General features: G+C 35.7%; 1 protein-coding gene across 1 annotated transcript; it reads left to right on the forward strand.

Moving 5' to 3' along the window:
• The first annotated feature begins 1,804 nt into the window (after positions 1–1,804).
• rab3il1 (RAB3A interacting protein (rabin3)-like 1) lies at positions 1,805–16,816 on the forward strand. The gene is made up of 11 exons (XM_067380293.1): positions 1,805–2,265; positions 5,793–5,985; positions 9,538–9,633; positions 9,925–10,002; positions 10,079–10,291; positions 11,513–11,641; positions 11,719–11,825; positions 12,687–12,710; positions 13,470–13,569; positions 13,652–13,718; positions 15,120–16,816. Exons 1-11 carry the CDS (start codon positions 2,072–2,074, stop codon positions 15,203–15,205), a joined length of 1,287 nt encoding a protein of 428 aa, XP_067236394.1. The 5' UTR covers positions 1,805–2,071; the 3' UTR covers positions 15,206–16,816.
• Positions 16,817–18,006: the final 1,190 nt, after the last annotated feature.

The raw sequence follows: 18,006 nt of genomic DNA on the forward strand, positions 1-18,006 counted from the left end.
AGAGTTGATTATAGTACCAGAGCTTTGTTGAGGTGTTGGAAGGATCATCAGACGGAGGCGATATTGAACACTGAACTGACAACTCTTTCTCTAGCAGGATTGTAGACGAGCACGATGAGGATAACAGGATGATGAAGGACGGCAGAGGAAGGTAAGAGGTCCTGAAAGTATTCTCATGTGATGGAGTCATAATCAGACGAGCTCAGAATGTGTGTGTTTGTCCTTATATCTGGTGCTGGAGTGACGAATGATGAGGTGACGGATGACACGTGATGATTGTGGAACACAGGTGGTGAACCAGGGAGGATTCTGGGAGATGTAGTGCTGAAGGTGACAGGCACGGTGACTCATTCTCACCCTCATGTCGTTCCAAACCCGTAAGACTTTGGTTCATCTTCAAAACACAAATGAAGATATTTGACAGATTTCTCTCCCTCATTGACAGTCTATGCAACTTTGATGCTTCAGAAAGTTCATAAAGAGTGTGAGTGAGTGGAGGCGGGGCTCATTTGCATATTCATAGAACCACGTATATTAAATGAGGCAAGGGTGTAGAGTTTCATTCAGGCTATTTTAAGGAAAAAAACGTTGAAATGTGTCATTTTGGTGATCAAAGATGAGTTTTAAAGCTCCTCTGTAGTCAATAATTTTATCCTTTAAAGCTCATCTTTGATCATTGCTGCCCCCTCTGGACAGGAAGACACTCACAGCCCTTCTGCAAGCACTGTCTGAATCACATTATTCTGATGTTAGTTAGCATGCAAGTCAACAAGTCGATTACATTCAAATGCATGAGTAAAATGAAGCAGAACTAAAAGAGAAACACAGACTGTAAATCCAATGTAGCAAATGCATCTGCTCCTATTCCTGGTCTGTAGGCCTCAAACACTGAATCTATCAGAAATAAGCAGCTCTACTCACAGCGTGTGATGTTTTGACGGTCTTCACCGGAACCGTTCAGAAGGACGGATGGAGCAGACGAGTACAGGGACGCCACACCTCCGGTCACTTGACCTGCTAATCTGTTTTCCACTAACAAAGAGGCATTGTGCAAAACTGGGGGGTTTGTTAATCTGAGCAAATCTTTCACACAAACACTCACACACACATTCAGCTCCATCAATAGAGTCGTCATGTATTGACTGCAGTTATGTAATGTAAATGTGATGTCAATAATTAACAGTTCCTGAATCCTCCATGAGGAGTTTAGGCTCCAATAAACCCTTTCTGATCACAGAGGCCCTCAGCGGGTGTTTAGTGCTCTCTAGGGCCCTCTAGTGGAGGAAATGCAGCTCTGCGTGTGGCCCCGTTGTGTTTCATTAACCCGTGCCTGACCACAAGAGCTGGACTGCGTTCAGGGTCTAAACAACCGATGTGAAGATCCTCCAAACATGCAAACATCATCTGAGGGTGTTTCACAGGAATGGAGAAACTGAAAGTGTTTGAAGAGTCGCTCGAGGTCACTGCGGTAAGACTGATTTTCTGCTGCGTTCAGTCATTGTGTTTGACATGGAAAGACTGAGACTTTCAGTGGATCTGATTATATGGCATGATTAAAAATGACACTTAAAGGTGATGATAAACAGGGAAACATTTTGAGCAACGTTGCCTCTATGTATGTTAAAAGCAACTATAAATGTTACTGACTGCAGGATGAAGAGAATTATTTCTTCTTCATTTAATGTCATAATGTTTATTTGTTTAAATGCCTAAACTTCACTATTTGACCTCTACTGTATATAATATATTATTTTATACATAAATAATAAGGATAAATGTTGTAGATTGACTCCGTTTCAATGGTTAAATAGTTTCCTGTTGAGGTTTTTCTAAAGAGCTTAGAGAGCATGTAGATATTTAACTGACTTCATTGTTGCAAACATTGGGTTATGGTGCAATGCTTTAGTTACACTTTGATAAGCTGAATGGAAACAGTGATGCAGTAAAAAGTAAAAATCTCTGAACTTGAATGTAATCTCTCTGTATCTCTCTCTGTCGTACCCAGGCTGGCTGTAAGAAATGCGGGTGAAGTGAACACTCTCAGGGCAAGTGAGTGCATTTACTTTCCGTGATGGACACTTTTGAAGGAATCCATCATGTGCAGCTCTCCTCCTCTCCTCCGGCACGCTCCAGGTCTGTTCCAGGGTACGAGCTGCTGGTGGCAGGGAATTCTGGGATAGCAGTATACTCATCAGCTACGTTCTTCGGCAATGGTGATCTTACGGACCAGCATACGGCAGAGGAAGAGAGATGCCCGGTCGGGAGGTACGTCCAGACTTCACCTAACCAAAAATACCATAGTAATACTTTCTTCTCTTTTTTTTGATAGCTTTAACAACAAGCGGTCAAATGTTATGTAACAACTGTTAAAAATGGTGACAGAGCAAAATCTTCCACCCACAATTTTTTATCCATATGAATAAAAAGAGGATGTAAACTATAATTCTGCTGAATTTACAGAACTGTAGACACACAATATCACTGTCTGAAAATACATCAGAATTAGGAATATTTAATTAACATAACATCGCATAGCATAGCATAGCATCGCATCGCATCGCATCGCATAGCATAGCATAGCATAGCATAGCATAGCATAACATACATAACATAGCATCGCATCGCATCGCATCGCATGACATCGCATGACATCGCATGGCATCGCATGGCATCGCATGGCATCGCATAGCATCGCATCGCATCGCATCGCATCGCATCGCATCGCATCGCATCGCATCGCATCGCATAGCATCGCATAGCATCGCATAGCATCGCATAGCATCGCATAGCATCGCATAGCATCGCATAGCATCGCATAGCATCGCATAGCATCGCATCGCATCGCATAGCATCGCATAGCATCGCATCGCATCGCATCGCATCGCATCGCATCGCATCGCATCGCATCGCATATCGCATAGCATCGCATCGCATCGCATCGCATATCGCATCGCATCGCATCGCATCGCATCGCATCGCATAGCATAGCATAGCATAGCATAGCATAGCATAGCATAGCATAGCATAGCATCGCATCGCATCGCATCGCATCGCATCGCATCGCATCGCATCGCATAGCATCGCATCGCATCGCATCGCATCGCATCGCATGACATGACATGACATGACATGACATGACATGACATGTCATGACATGACATGACATGACATGACATGACATCACATCACATCACATCACATCACATCACATAGCATCACATAGCATCACATAGCATAGCATAGCATAACATCGCATCGCATCGCATCGCATAACATAACATAACATAACATAGCATAGCATAGCATAGCATAGCATAGCATAGCATAGCATAGCATAGCATAGCATAGCATAGCATAGCATCGCATCGCATCGCATCGCATCACATCACATGACATGACATGACATGACATCACATCACATAGCATCACATAGCATCACATCACATCACATCACATCACATAGCATAGCATAGCATAGCATAGCATAACATAGCATAGCATAGCATAACATAACATAACATAACATAACATAACATAACATAACATAGCATAGCATAGCATAGCATAGCATAGCATAGCATCACATCACATCACATCACATAACATAACATATTATGACATAACATCACAACACATAACATATCATAACATAGCATAACATCACATAGCATCACATCGCATGGCATGGCATGGCATGGCATGGCATGGCATGGCATGGCATGGCATGGCATGGCATCACATCACATCACATCACATCACATCACATCACATGACATGACATGACATGACATGACATGACATGACATGACATGACATGACATGACATGACATGACATGACATGACATGACATGACATCACATCACATCACATCACATCACATCACATCACATCACATAACAACATCACATCACATCACATAGCATAGCATAGCATAGCATAGCATAGCATAACATCACATCACATCACATCACATCACATCACATCACATAACATAACATAACATGACATGACATGACATGACATGACATGACATGACATGACATGACATGACATGACATGACATGACATGACATGACATGACATGACATGACATGACATGACATCACATCACATCACATCACATCACATCACATCACATAACAACATCACATCACATCACATAGCATAGCATAGCATAGCATAACATCACATCACATCACATCACATCACATCACATAACATAACATAACATAACATAACATAACATAACATAACATAACATCACATATCATAACATAACATAACATGACATGACATGACATGACATGACATCACATCACATCACATCACATAACATAACATAGCATAGCATAACATCACATCACATCACATCACATAACATCACATATCATAACATAATATAACAGTATGACATAACATAACAGCTTCACATAACATATTATGACATAACATAACATAACATAGCATCACATAACATAGCATAACATCGTATAACATCACATCACATCGCATAACATACATAACATAACATAAAACATAACATACACAGAATAACAGAATGGAACAAACATGACATACTAAACCTGAACAATATAATATAAAATAACATAAAAATAGAACAAACATAACACATAACAAAATAACATGCACAACATAACAGAATGGAACAAACAATATAGCACAAAATAACATAACATACATAACAATAGAACAAACATGAGCAGAACTGAACAAACACTATAACATAAATAAAAACATAACACAAACATAACATACAAAACAGAACAGAGACAACAGAACAGGAATACATAACATACAGAATAGAATAGAATAGAATAGAATAGAATAGAATAGAATAGAATAGAATAGAAACACTGAAACCATTTGTTTTGGGGCACATCACGTGATTCCTGGATGCCACCGCGGAGTCATGTGACCCATGATTGACAGCTGGACATTTTTCCTGCTCAATCTCAGAGGAAAGTCTGCCAAACTGTCGTACCCAAAACAAAACATCACAGATTTGTCGCTCGGATCCGGATTCCGGAGTGTTTTCTTCTGGATCAGACTTCTGCTGTAGAGCTCAGTCGGGTTCGGCAAACCTCAGCGGGATCTACTGGTACTTTTGTTACTCTTGATTTCGGGAAACGGAGCTGCTACTATGTTACACTGTAACTTTGTTAGATTGTTACATTCTTTGTGTTGACGTCAGCGGGACGCGCGAGCGGGTGCTCGGTGACCGCGGGTCGCGGGGAGTCCTGTAGCCGGGCGCGGTGAGGGTAAGGGCGGGGAGCGCACACGGGAAATGCCGCGACTACCGCGGAGCGCTGAGTTACATAAACCGCCCTGAAGTTCACACAGCGCTGATTCTGATCACAATAACACACGAGAGTGAATTCATCCACAGACAGCTCTGTTATACTATATAAAGAAGTCTGTGGCGTTATATTTTCATGACTGGATTGATTTTAATGTCATTTGAAGTTGATGGGATCTTTTCTTAGGCTATAAGGACAGTTAGGAATCACAGTGGGATCTTTTTGAGTTTTTATAATCCTACAATCATATTTGTCTCTGAAGATTTGTGTTAAGTGTGATATCCTCCTAGGGCTGAGCGATTTAGGGAAAATGGGTGTTTATGTAGTTTTGAACCATAATATGAAAAAAAAAAAAAAAAAGAAAAAAAAAAAGAAAAAGAAAATTTCTTTCTGCTTGAGTTTTCTTAGGCCACATTCACATGAATTTGGACCAAATCATCATGACTATAACATAATAATGATATTTCCCGCAGATTGGTCGACCTGGATCCAGAGCCGAGCCCCAGATTGGGGGGTGATGGGGGGCAGGGGAAGAAGATGCCCCCGGAGGAGGCAGGAGCTCACAGACGAGAGACGTACAACATGTCGCGTCTGCGGAGTTCCTCTCTGGAGATCAAGGAGAAGGGAACAGAATTCCTCAGAGAACAGCTGGATGCTGCGCAAAAGGTGCCACATCTTCTATTCTATTCTATTCTATTCTATTCTATTCTATTCTATTCTATTCTATTCTATTCAAATAATGTTTTGGGGGGACTTTACATTTAGCTAAGAATCATTTTTCAATGTAAAAGGTTCTTGAAGTTCAGATCAGTGTTCTCCAGAACATGGTTTCAAGTTACAAATGATGTGTTTCCTGGTAGTAAAAAACTGCTCACGTGTTTGTCAAACCATAATTGCAAGTTGTAAACTATTAATTTTTGAAAGCGCTCATTTGACTGTTGTGACGTCAAGTCAGTCCAACAAAATAGCAGCTGTTAGGGATGCCACCATATCAGTATCGGCCAATATATGTTCATTTTGAATGTTATCGGCCTGATAAGAAAATGTGGCCGATATATTAAAGCCGATAAATAATGGATTTTTACTTCAGTTGAGGCACTTCAGATGTTCACTGTTCACCATAATGGTTTTGAATTGCTTGAAATATGTTTAAATCACTTCAAAAAGGAAAATACAGTGCAGTGCAAATCTGTCATATAAGCAACATAAAATTATAATGAGAAGATTATAATTGTGTGCTTAGGACATGGTTTTTAATGGTGAGACTTTTGTTTTTGTAATCAGGCTCTCAAAAATTAAATTTATTATATTTAGATTTATCAGCCAATATATCGGTACAAATTATCGGTATCGGCTAAAATGTTCATATCTATAAGCTTGTTTCCGCCACTAAATAAAAAAATAATAAAGGTAATTGCGCCTTTTTTATCACGCAATTCTTTACTCAGACTTTATAACTTGTACTTCTGACTTAATTCTGACTTTATAACTTGTAATTCCTACTTTATTATTCATAATTCTGATTTTATAACTCGTAATTCTGACTTTATAACTTGTAATTCTGACTTAATTCTGACTTTATATCACGCAATTCTGACTTTATAACTCACAATTCTGACTTTATATCTCGCAATTCTGACTTTATATCTCGTAATTCTGACTTTATATCTCGCAATTCTGACTTTATATCACGCAATTCTGACTTTATATCACGCAATTCTGACTTTATATCTCGCAATTCTGACTTTATAACTCACAATTCTGACTTTATATCTCGCAATTCTGACTTTATATCACGCAATTCTGACTTTATATCTCACAATTCTGACTTTATATCTCACAATTCTGACTTTATATCACGCAATTCTGACTTTATATCTCGCAATTCTGACTTTATATCACGCAATTCTGACTTTATGTCTTGCAATTCTGACTTTATATCTCACAATTCTGACTTTATATCTCGCAATTCTGACTTTATATCACGCAATTCTGACTTTATATCTCACAATTCTGACTTTATATCACGCAATTCTGACTTTATATCACGCAATTCTGACTTTATATCTTGCAATTCTGACTTTATATCACGCAATTCTGACTTTATATCTCGTAATTCTGACTTTATAACTCACAATTCTGACTTTATATCTCGTAATTCTGACTTTATATCACGCAATTCTGACTTTATATCTCGCAATTCTGACTTTATATCTCGTAATTCTGACTTTATATCACGCAATTCTGACTTTATATCACGCAATTCTGACTTTATATCACGCAATTCTGACTTTATATCACGCAATTCTGACTTTATATCACGCAATTCTGACTTTATATCTCGCAATTCTGACTTTATATCACGCAATTCTGACTTTATATCTCACAATTCTGACTTTATATCTCGCAATTCTGACTTTATATCACGCAATTCTGACTTTATATCACGCAATTCTGACTTTATATCTCGCAATTCTGACTTTATATCACGCAATTCTGACTTTATATCTCACAATTCTGACTTTATATCTCGCAATTCTGACTTTATATCACGCAATTCTGACTTTATATCTCGCAATTCTGACTTTATATCACGCAATTCTGACTTTATATCTTGCAATTCTGACTTTATATCTCGCAATTCTGACTTTATATCTCGTAATTCTGACTTTATAACTCCCAATTATGACTTTATATCTCGTAATTCTGACTTTATATCACGCAATTCTGACTTTATATCACGCAATTCTGACTTTATATCTCGTAATTCTGACTTTATATCTCGCAATTCTGACTTTATATCTCGCAATTCTGACTTTATATCTCGTAATTCTGACTTTATATCTCGTAATTCTGACTTTATATCTCGCAATTCTGACTTTATATCTCGCAATTCTGACTTTATATCTCGTAATTCTGACTTTATATCTCGCAATTCTGACTTTATATCTCGCAATTCTGACTTTATATCTCGTAATTCTGACTTTATATCTCGTAATTCTGACTTTATATCTCGTAATTCTGACTTTATATCTCGTAATTCTGACTTTATATCTCGCAATTCTGACTTTATATCTCGTAATTCTGACTTTATATCTCGCAATTCTGACTTTATATCTCGCAATTCTGACTTTATATCTCGCAATTCTGACTTTATATCTCGCAATTCTGACTTTATATCTCGCAATTCTGACTTTATATCTCGCAATTCTGACTTTATATCTCGTAATTCTGACTTTATATCACGCAATTCTGACTTTATATCACGCAATTCTGACTTTATATCACGCAATTCTGACTTTATATCACGCAATTCTGACTTTATATCTCGCAATTCTGACTTTATATCTCGTAATTCTGACTTTATATCACGCAATTCTGACTTTATATCACGCAATTCTGACTTTATATCACGCAATTCTGACTTTATATCTCGTAATTCTGACTTTATAACTCGCAATTCTGACTTTATATCTCGTAATTCTGACTTTATATCTCGCAATTCTGACTTTATAACTCATAATTGACTTTATATCATGCAATTCTGACTTAATTCTGACTTTATAACTTGTAATTCCTACTTTATAACTCATAATTCTGACTTTATAACTTGTAATTCTGACTTAATTCTGACTTTATATCACGCAATTCTGACTTTATAACTCACAATTCTGACTTTATATTTCGCAATTCTGACTTTGTATCTCATAATTCTGACTTTAATGATATGTCTGCATATACACTCTTAAAAAGGTTCCAAAAAAGTTTTTTTTTGCCATAGAAGAACCATTTTTGGTTCCCCAAAGAACCTTTTCGTGAACATTCTTTACCAGTTTTTCTTAATTTGAAGAACATTTTAATAATCTAAAGAACCTTTTTCCACTATAAAGAACCTTTTGTGCATTTGAAAGGTTCTATGGATGTTGGAGGTTCTTCATGGAACCATCAATGCCAAAAAAGAACCAATAAGTTTTTTAAGAGTGTTTTTTCGAGTGTAAGAGTTTAATAAGATAATATACATATTTTGAATTAAAGTTATTTATTGTTTTATTGTTATATCCAGTGATGCTGGTGATTATTAGTTATTTAATATTTTCCAAGACAATATAGACATCAATGTACAATCTAATGTGAACTGCTTTGAAATGTGAACGAACCATTAAAATGTTCTCCTATTCAATTCTAATCTGTTTTATGTACTGCTGTCTGTGTTTTAAGGAGCTGAAGCTGAAAGACGAGGAGTGTGTCAGACTGTCTCATGTCAGGAATCAGCTCGAGCAGGAACTGGAGGAACTGACTGCCAGTCTGTTTGAGGTGGGCGGGACTAATGTGACATCATCGCTGACAGTAGATTGAACATAGAAGACTATTGTGTGGTAATGAAGAGTTCAACAGTGAGACTAATATGCGTGCCATAAAAACACATGACATGTTTGTAGATAATTTTATTACATTATATTAGGTTAAAATGTATACAAAGTGGTCATCCAACTGGTCACTGTTTCACCAATTTTTTAATAATCAATTTGCCTTCTAGTTTAGCATGTCCACTTCCCAAAAGTATTTCATGTCACAAACCCACATACGTTCACCTCTGGTTTCTAGGAGGCCCATAAGATGGTGCGAGAGGCCAACGTGAAGCAAGCGGCCGCTGAGAAGCAGCTGAAGGAGGCGCAGGGCAAGGTGCCGTCTCACTCTTTCTGTCTCACTATCTGCTCACTGTCGTCTCTTTAATCTGAAAACATGTCTGTCCTCTCAGATTGACGTCTTGCAGGCGGAGGTCTCTGCTCTGAAGACCCTGGTGTTGACCTCTACACCCTCCTCCCCGAACCCCCAGCTCCATCCTCAGCTGCTGTCTCCGGGCTCCAGCCGGACCCGAGGCCACACGCGCAACAAGAGCGCCAGCGGTGCTCTACAGCTGCACACGGAGCCGGTGACGACTGATGTCGCGGCAAACCGGGAGGACAGAGAGGTACAAACACACTGCCGAACAAGATCACTGGCTTTTAGGGACTAGTTTTGGTCTGTATCTGCATGATGAAGGTTTGATCACTGTTTTATAGAGGCGTAACGGTGCGCAAACATGACGGTTCGGTACGTACCTCGGTATTGAAGCCACAGTTTTGTTTTCATTACAATTTATTTAAATGGATATTAAATAATTAAGGCATAAGTAAATATATTGAATATATAAGCTAATATAGTGCATATATTTCCCCTCCAGAGTTCATTTCTCTAGTGAACTAACATGCTGTGGACACTGAATGACTTGCCTGAGGTAAATGTAATGCTACGTGAGATATTATTCTCAAGCTGTTTTATTGATGACTTTCCGCGGTTGAAACACTGTGGATGAGAGATTACACGCATATCTAGATCGTCTGTTCTTCTTGGCCTGTGGCGGTTAGCAAACAGCATTGCATTACCAGGTGCGCCCCCTTCTGGATTGGAGTGTGGATCGCCTGTGACTGTATTCGTCGTCTGACTGTATGAACCGAACCGTGACGCCCGTACCGTTACACCCCTACTGTTTTACTGTACCCTCACTGATTTCCTGCTCTTCTTCCTCTCTTTTCCTCCTCCTCACTTCCTCATCGGCCTGTGTTTCTCTGGTCTGTGCAGTTCCTGTTCTCCTCTCTCTGATACTGTGTGTCTGATTCCTGGTCAGCTGGTCAGTGTGACCTGTGTGTGAACCCTGCTGGAACCCTGCTTGGCAGGTCTCTATGGCAACAGGGTACAAGGGGTTCCAAATTAGAACTTAAATTATTTTTCTTTCTTGCTTGCTTTCTTTCCCTGGTGAAAAAAAGCTTAATCCAGCCTAAACAACAACAAAGCTGGAGAATCTCACGCAGCCAAAATGAGGATTGTCAGTAACGGTGTTCAGCCTTACATTGTTCAAACCGGAGTCGACACTGATGGAGAGACTCAGGAAGAAGTTACAACTTTTAGGACGTTTCTAGTTAATACATTTATGTAGTTGCTGTGGAGTTGATTCAACTCATCCACTAGCATGTGCCGTCATGTTCATCTTTTGTGCAAATCCAGCGTTGAACCAAACCAAGCAAACCAGCTTTTTTTCAGCAGAGAAACAAAACTAAATGGCAATGAACACATTTAAGAAAAAATGAAAAGAGCATAAATTAATTGAGTGTTTAAAAAGCATAAACTAAGTGTCTGTGTTTCTCTGATCCAGCTGGACTCGGTTTTGTTTGCCGAGTTCCTCTCGTGGAAGGAGGCGCCCGGTCTGGATCGCTCCTCGGCGTTCATCAGCAGGGTGTACAGGGAAGACATCGGACCCTGCCTGTCATTCACATGTGCTGAGGTACACAAGTATACATCTGCTCTTCGATCTTTCTCTGTTTTCTCTTTCTCTGACGATCTCTCGTGGTTTTTCTCCAGTTGTCTCAGTCTGTCCAGCGCGCGGTGGAGAACAACTCTCTCACCATCGAGCCGGTTGCGATGTCGTCGCTGCCCACGGTCAAAGCCATCGAATGCGGAGGACCAAAGTAAGTCATGGATGGATGCATGTTGACTCTGTATAAACAAAACAAATCTGTCACCTTTTTTTCACACTTTTGGCCAATTTAAGAAATCAAATGAAGAATCTTGCATGTGTCGAAATCAATTTACCCATGCTCAACAACATTAAATAAAGTTAGTTCAAATGTAACTAAATGCTACCTGAAAAATCAATGTTTCCAGTAGCTACTGAGGTTTGTGGCCACAACAGTAGCACGATAATGCATGCCACAGAAAAGTGTGGTTGGAAAAACATTTAAGTGCAAGTTCATTTCCCAATACTGCATGCTTGAGTGCATAAATAACAGCCACACCAACAAAATCCCCAGAGTTAAATCAGCTCTGCTCAGAGAACATACGGTCCCTCTCTATATAGTGTTAAAATAACATTGAAGCAGAGTTAAAGTTAATGAGATAATATGCTGTTTGTGGAGTTGTTAAATCAGATCTTAAGAGATTTAATGTCTTTTATCTTCAGTTGATTTCGTCTTAGGCTGTGGCTGGAAGTCATTTGTAGTTCTCTTCAGAGATTCTGCTTGTTAACAGCAGGTGTTCATCACTAATGCTCAATCATCACTTAATTATCTCTTTAACTCTGCTTCAGTGTTACTTTAACACTATATAGAGAGGGACCATATGTACTCTGAGCAGAGTTGATTTAACTCTGGAGATTGACTGCTTCACCGGCCAAAGTTTTGACCTGTAGCATGTGGGACCCTCTTTAAATTCTGCCTGGGGGCGTCAAATACACATAAATCAGTGCAATTGCACTTTGATCTGGGAAGTCACGCTTTAATCTCACTTTAATCATGCTTTAATCACTGTTTGATTTGGGGTTGTTTTCACAGCGGTTGCCGGACACCCATAGAAACGTAAGTGATTCCAAGAACCGAATGTGCATGAAATCCTGTTTACACTAACACATCATATGGTCCTTTCTGTCTGGAGAATGTTCATAAAATTATTTATTTATTTAAATTAAGTAAAAAAAAAAAAGGCTTGCGATGTGCAATGTGAAACTGATCACTTTCAGCAAAAACACTGAAACATGAAGACAAAAAATTCTTATTTAACTTAGAATGTGAGCTTTATATTAATTTATATAATTTATAAATTATATATATATATATATATATATATATATATATATATATATATATATATATATATATATATATATATTTATATATTGATCAGTTTCACACAAGTGAAGAGAAAATTTTCTATGTTTATTCTAGTTGTGTTCACACCATGTCATAATTACTGTAATTTTGAGTTTTACTGAGAGCTGGAATTATGCCTTTAACACTATCAACGCCTAAATTAATCTGCAGCAGTCAGGTGGTACGAGTAGGAGCTCTCAGAAAATCTCCATCTTGAAAGCTGAGCTCTACCAGGACATGAACGCTTTTTACAAGTTGAAATCTCATAATTACAACATGGCGTATACACACCTAGAGTTCTCAGAAAATTACCTGCTTACAAGTTGTAATTACGAGCTCTATAAGGACGTGAATGCTCTTTACAAATTAAAATCTCATTCTGTCCTGCTTGTGTCTCATTGGCCGTTGAGAGTGTTTAGTAATTTGATTGACAGCCTAATTATCCAGTGTTCTCTTTTGCTTGAACAGTAAGTGTGCGTTGAGCGGTATGTCCCGCCCCTGCCGGCATCGCATCAAACTGGGAGATAAAGAGAATTACTACTATATATCTCCATCTAGCAGAGCACGGGTACATGTCTATGTCACTCGCTCTCATTCTTTATTAATGCATTTATCAAGCAGTCTGATATTAAATGAGATGTTTATTTCAGATCACAGCGGTGTGTAACTTCTTCACTTACATCAGGTACATCCAGCAGGGCCTCGTCAGACAAGATGGTGAGTTCAACTGTAAACTAGAATTCACTTTGGCTGTGTGTGTGTGTGTGTGTGTGTGTGTGTGTGTGTGTGTGTGTGTGTGTGTGTGTGTGTGTGTGTGTGTGTGTGTGTGTGTGTGTGTGTGTGTGTGTGTGTGTGTGTGTGTGTGTGTGTGTGTGTGTGTGTGTGTGTGTGTGTGTGTGTGTTAAGAAAATATATTTGATATATAAAAGTTTAAGACAAATAAGTAGTAAGAAAGTGTGCATTTATTTGTGTATATATATGTGTGTATATATATATATTAAATATTTCAATATTACATTAAAATATCTTTTTCTATAAAATATGAAATAATTTATATATATATATATATATATATATATATATATATATTACAATCAATATTTTAATATTATATATATTTAAATATTAAAATAATATATTATATCTATTTTTATTTATACATTTTTTTAAATTACATTATTTTATTAAATACAACATTTATATATAATTTTATTTATATATTAAATTCAATATATAAAATTGTTAAATATATTTAAAAATATATAATTAAATATCTTTATATTTTTAATTTATACATATTTTAAAATTACATTAAATATTTTATTATACAAAAGTTATTTAATATAAAAAATATATATAATCAAATGTCTTTTTTATTAAATATATACATATATCTATTTTTATTTAAATATTTAAAAATATAATCAAATTATACAGAAATATTTTATTTAATATATACATATATCTATTTTTATTTACACATATTTTAAAATTACATTAAATATTTTATTATACAAATTATATATATATATATATATATATATATATATATATATATATATATATATATATATATATATATATATATATATATATATATATATATATATAATATATATTTTTATTTATGTATTAAATTTAATATATGAAATATTTAAATATTTAAAAATATAATCAAATTATAAATAAATATATTATTTTTTATTAAATATATACGTATATCTGTTTTTATTTAAATATTTAAAAATATAATCAAATTATACAGAAATATATTTTATTTAATATATATGTATATCTATTTTTATTTATACATATTTTAAAATTACATTAAATATTTTATTATATACAATATATATCATTTTTATTTTTTTATATATTAAATTGAATATATGGAATATTTAAATATTTAATAGGAAATAATATATTATTTTTATTATATATATTACATTACATATTTTAATGCTATATAAAAATGTATATAAAATAAAATAAAATATCTACTATTATTTATATGTCAAAATGACATAAAATAATATATACAAAAAAAATTTAAATATATAATATGATTTTTATTTATAACATTTTAATATTATATAAAGTATGTAACTCTGATTGCAGTTCAGCAGATGTTTTGGGAAGTGATGCGTCTGCGGAGAGAGATGAGTGTTGCCAAACTGGGATATTTCCTGACGGAAGAGAGCTAGAGAACCAGAAAACACAAACAAAGCAACAGCACGGTCATCTCAACATTCACCCAAACACTCCCATGATGCCGTTTTTAGCTATATATTAATGCATGTATTCAGTGAAGCACTACAGAAGAATTCCCAGAATACCTCCATCCTCTGAGCCAATGGAATAACAGCATTACAGTTCTGCTGTAGACAGGTTTTGTGTTATTTTCGCTTTCGGAAGGACTGAACGCAGTAAATGTGCCACTTAAATCTGTAAGACATTTATATTTGCAAAGAAATTCATAGTCATCCATTAAACACACAATGACAAATAGTCAAACCTTAGATGTTTTCATTTTTAGAAACAGTGACAGACGAAAATTGGTCAAATCTCAACCAGTTTGACAGAATTCTAGAAAGATAGTAAAATAACTGGCTTGTATTTGCAGAAATCTTATGCTGTGTTCATTTTGTCTGAATTACCGTATGTTACAAAATGACAGGGTGATTATGTATATTCTTCCAAAATGTTAATCTTTAATACTAGATGGAATCTTATTATTACGATAATTCCACCAATAGAATCAGTTCTGGAATTCTAAAGCTGTTCTAGAACTTCATATGAAGGTACCACATTTTTGAACACTCTTGAATGTGCAATGCACATATAACACTACAGCGCTTTCTATCCCAGCATGCTTTGTGCATCAGTGATTTCTGTGCACAGTAACGGTTTACAATCCTCCAGAGATCTTTTCTATGCAACCTCCTTAAAGTGCCATGAAGTGTGAGTGTTACTGACACTCCTGCAGACGTTATGAAAGCTAAAAGTTATGGTACTTGTACCATGATGCATCACACTCCATATTATTCCCCTGTAGATATTAACTGTTGCTTGATTGACAATCGCTGTCTTACTGCACAAATACAGTGTTTACAGTGACTCTATGGACCGTAGCCGCCATATTTAATTTGATGCGAGTGTCTTGTTTTTTCCAAGTGGAAATGTTTTGCAAATATATTTGCAATGTTTTGTCAGCCTTGTTTTCATTCGTGACACATAAATATGGCGTCTCCCCTCAGGTCCGTCGCTTCAGTGCCATTGCGTGTAAGTTAAACTGCCTCGTCATGCTAAACATGACCTTGTGTGTTTTCAGTCTATTAAAAGCATCTTCAGAATATGAACTTGTGACTCGAGTTTTGTTTTGTGAATAATGTTGTGCCAAGAAATGTGCATCATGTAAGAACTGTGCTTTATTTATAATAATTTATGGATAAAAATCATGCTGGTCAGGTATATATATTGGATATATTGTGGGTCATTGATGAATAAGGATTTTAAAAGTATATAAAAATTATAATCAATTAACACTGTTTTCGTCATTTATTAACAAAATTTTTCACCAAAAAAGTCATTTGGCTTAACCAAAATTTCAGTTAACAAACTGATATCTAACTAGCTCGCAAAAGGACAATCAAACATTTTACATTTAGTTCAAGTTTTTAATATATTACTGTCCATGTTTTATAGCGGTTGCACCGAATGACCTGATGTTTCGGGACATGCGTATGAGCAAAAACATGAATTTATCAAATAGTTAAGAAAGAGTACTTCACTTTGCTTCATGACCATGTGGTCCTTTACAGGTGTCTGAATGATGTCACATTCTGACCACATGACTTGATCCAAAATCAATGAAATTAATTTCTGGACATTCTTTCTCATAACAAAACAACGACTTCTAGACATATTTTTAATACCATTTTGCACTATGTTGATATATGATGTTATAAAATCATGCCAGAATAAAAAATATATACATTTATTACATTTTCAGATATTTTAATCACAAATGAAATGGCTGTATTGGCCTTTGGACGGTTAAACCGAATGACCTTTTGACACTTTAAATACCTTTAAATGGAGCAAAATATAATTAAAACCTTTTGGATTCAATAAAAGAGATCTAGTTGTACATTGGATGTCATATCTTTGTTTTTTATTATTATTATTATTAAGGCATGTGGACAGAAAAATGACCCATTACATCATTGACCCATATATATATATATATATATATATATATATATATATATATATATATATATATATATATATATATATATATATATATATATATATATATATATATATATATATATATATATATATATATATATATATTCAATGCCTGTGGAAGTTCAAAACACTGCATGATTTTTATCCATACATTACATTAGTAAGATTTTTAATGTTTTTAAAAGAAGTTTCGTCTGCTCACCAAGGCTGCATTTATTTTATTAAAAATACAGTAAAATCAGTAATATTGTGAAATATTATTAAAATTTAAAATAACTGTTTTCTATGTAAATATATAGTAAACTGTAATTTATTCCTGTGATCAAAGCTGTATTTTCAGCATCATTACTCCAGTCTTCAGTGTCACATGATCCTTCAGAAATCATTCTAATATGCTGATTTGCTGCTCAAGAAACATTTATGATTATTATCAATGTTGAAAACAGTTGTGCTGTTTCATATTTTATGGAAACCATGACACATTTTATTTTTACAGCATTCTTTGATGAATAGAAAGTTCACAAGAACAGCATTTATTTGAAATAGAAACCTTTTGTGACATTATAAATGTCTTTAATGTGATCATGTAATGCATCCTGTTTGTCTAATATGTGTACAAAATCAGTTAACATCAAGGCTGAGCTACAACAAAGCGAGGATTTTTGTACATCAGCTGATGTGTCGTCACATGTGGGAGAGCCGGCGGCAGACAAAAGCTTTTCTCGAGGGCGAGAACACTTGGAGAAATGTT

Source organism: Chanodichthys erythropterus, chromosome 24 (assembly GCF_024489055.1).
Source record: "Chanodichthys erythropterus isolate Z2021 chromosome 24, ASM2448905v1, whole genome shotgun sequence".
In the NCBI taxonomy this organism is placed as follows: Eukaryota; Metazoa; Chordata; class Actinopteri; order Cypriniformes; family Xenocyprididae; genus Chanodichthys; species Chanodichthys erythropterus.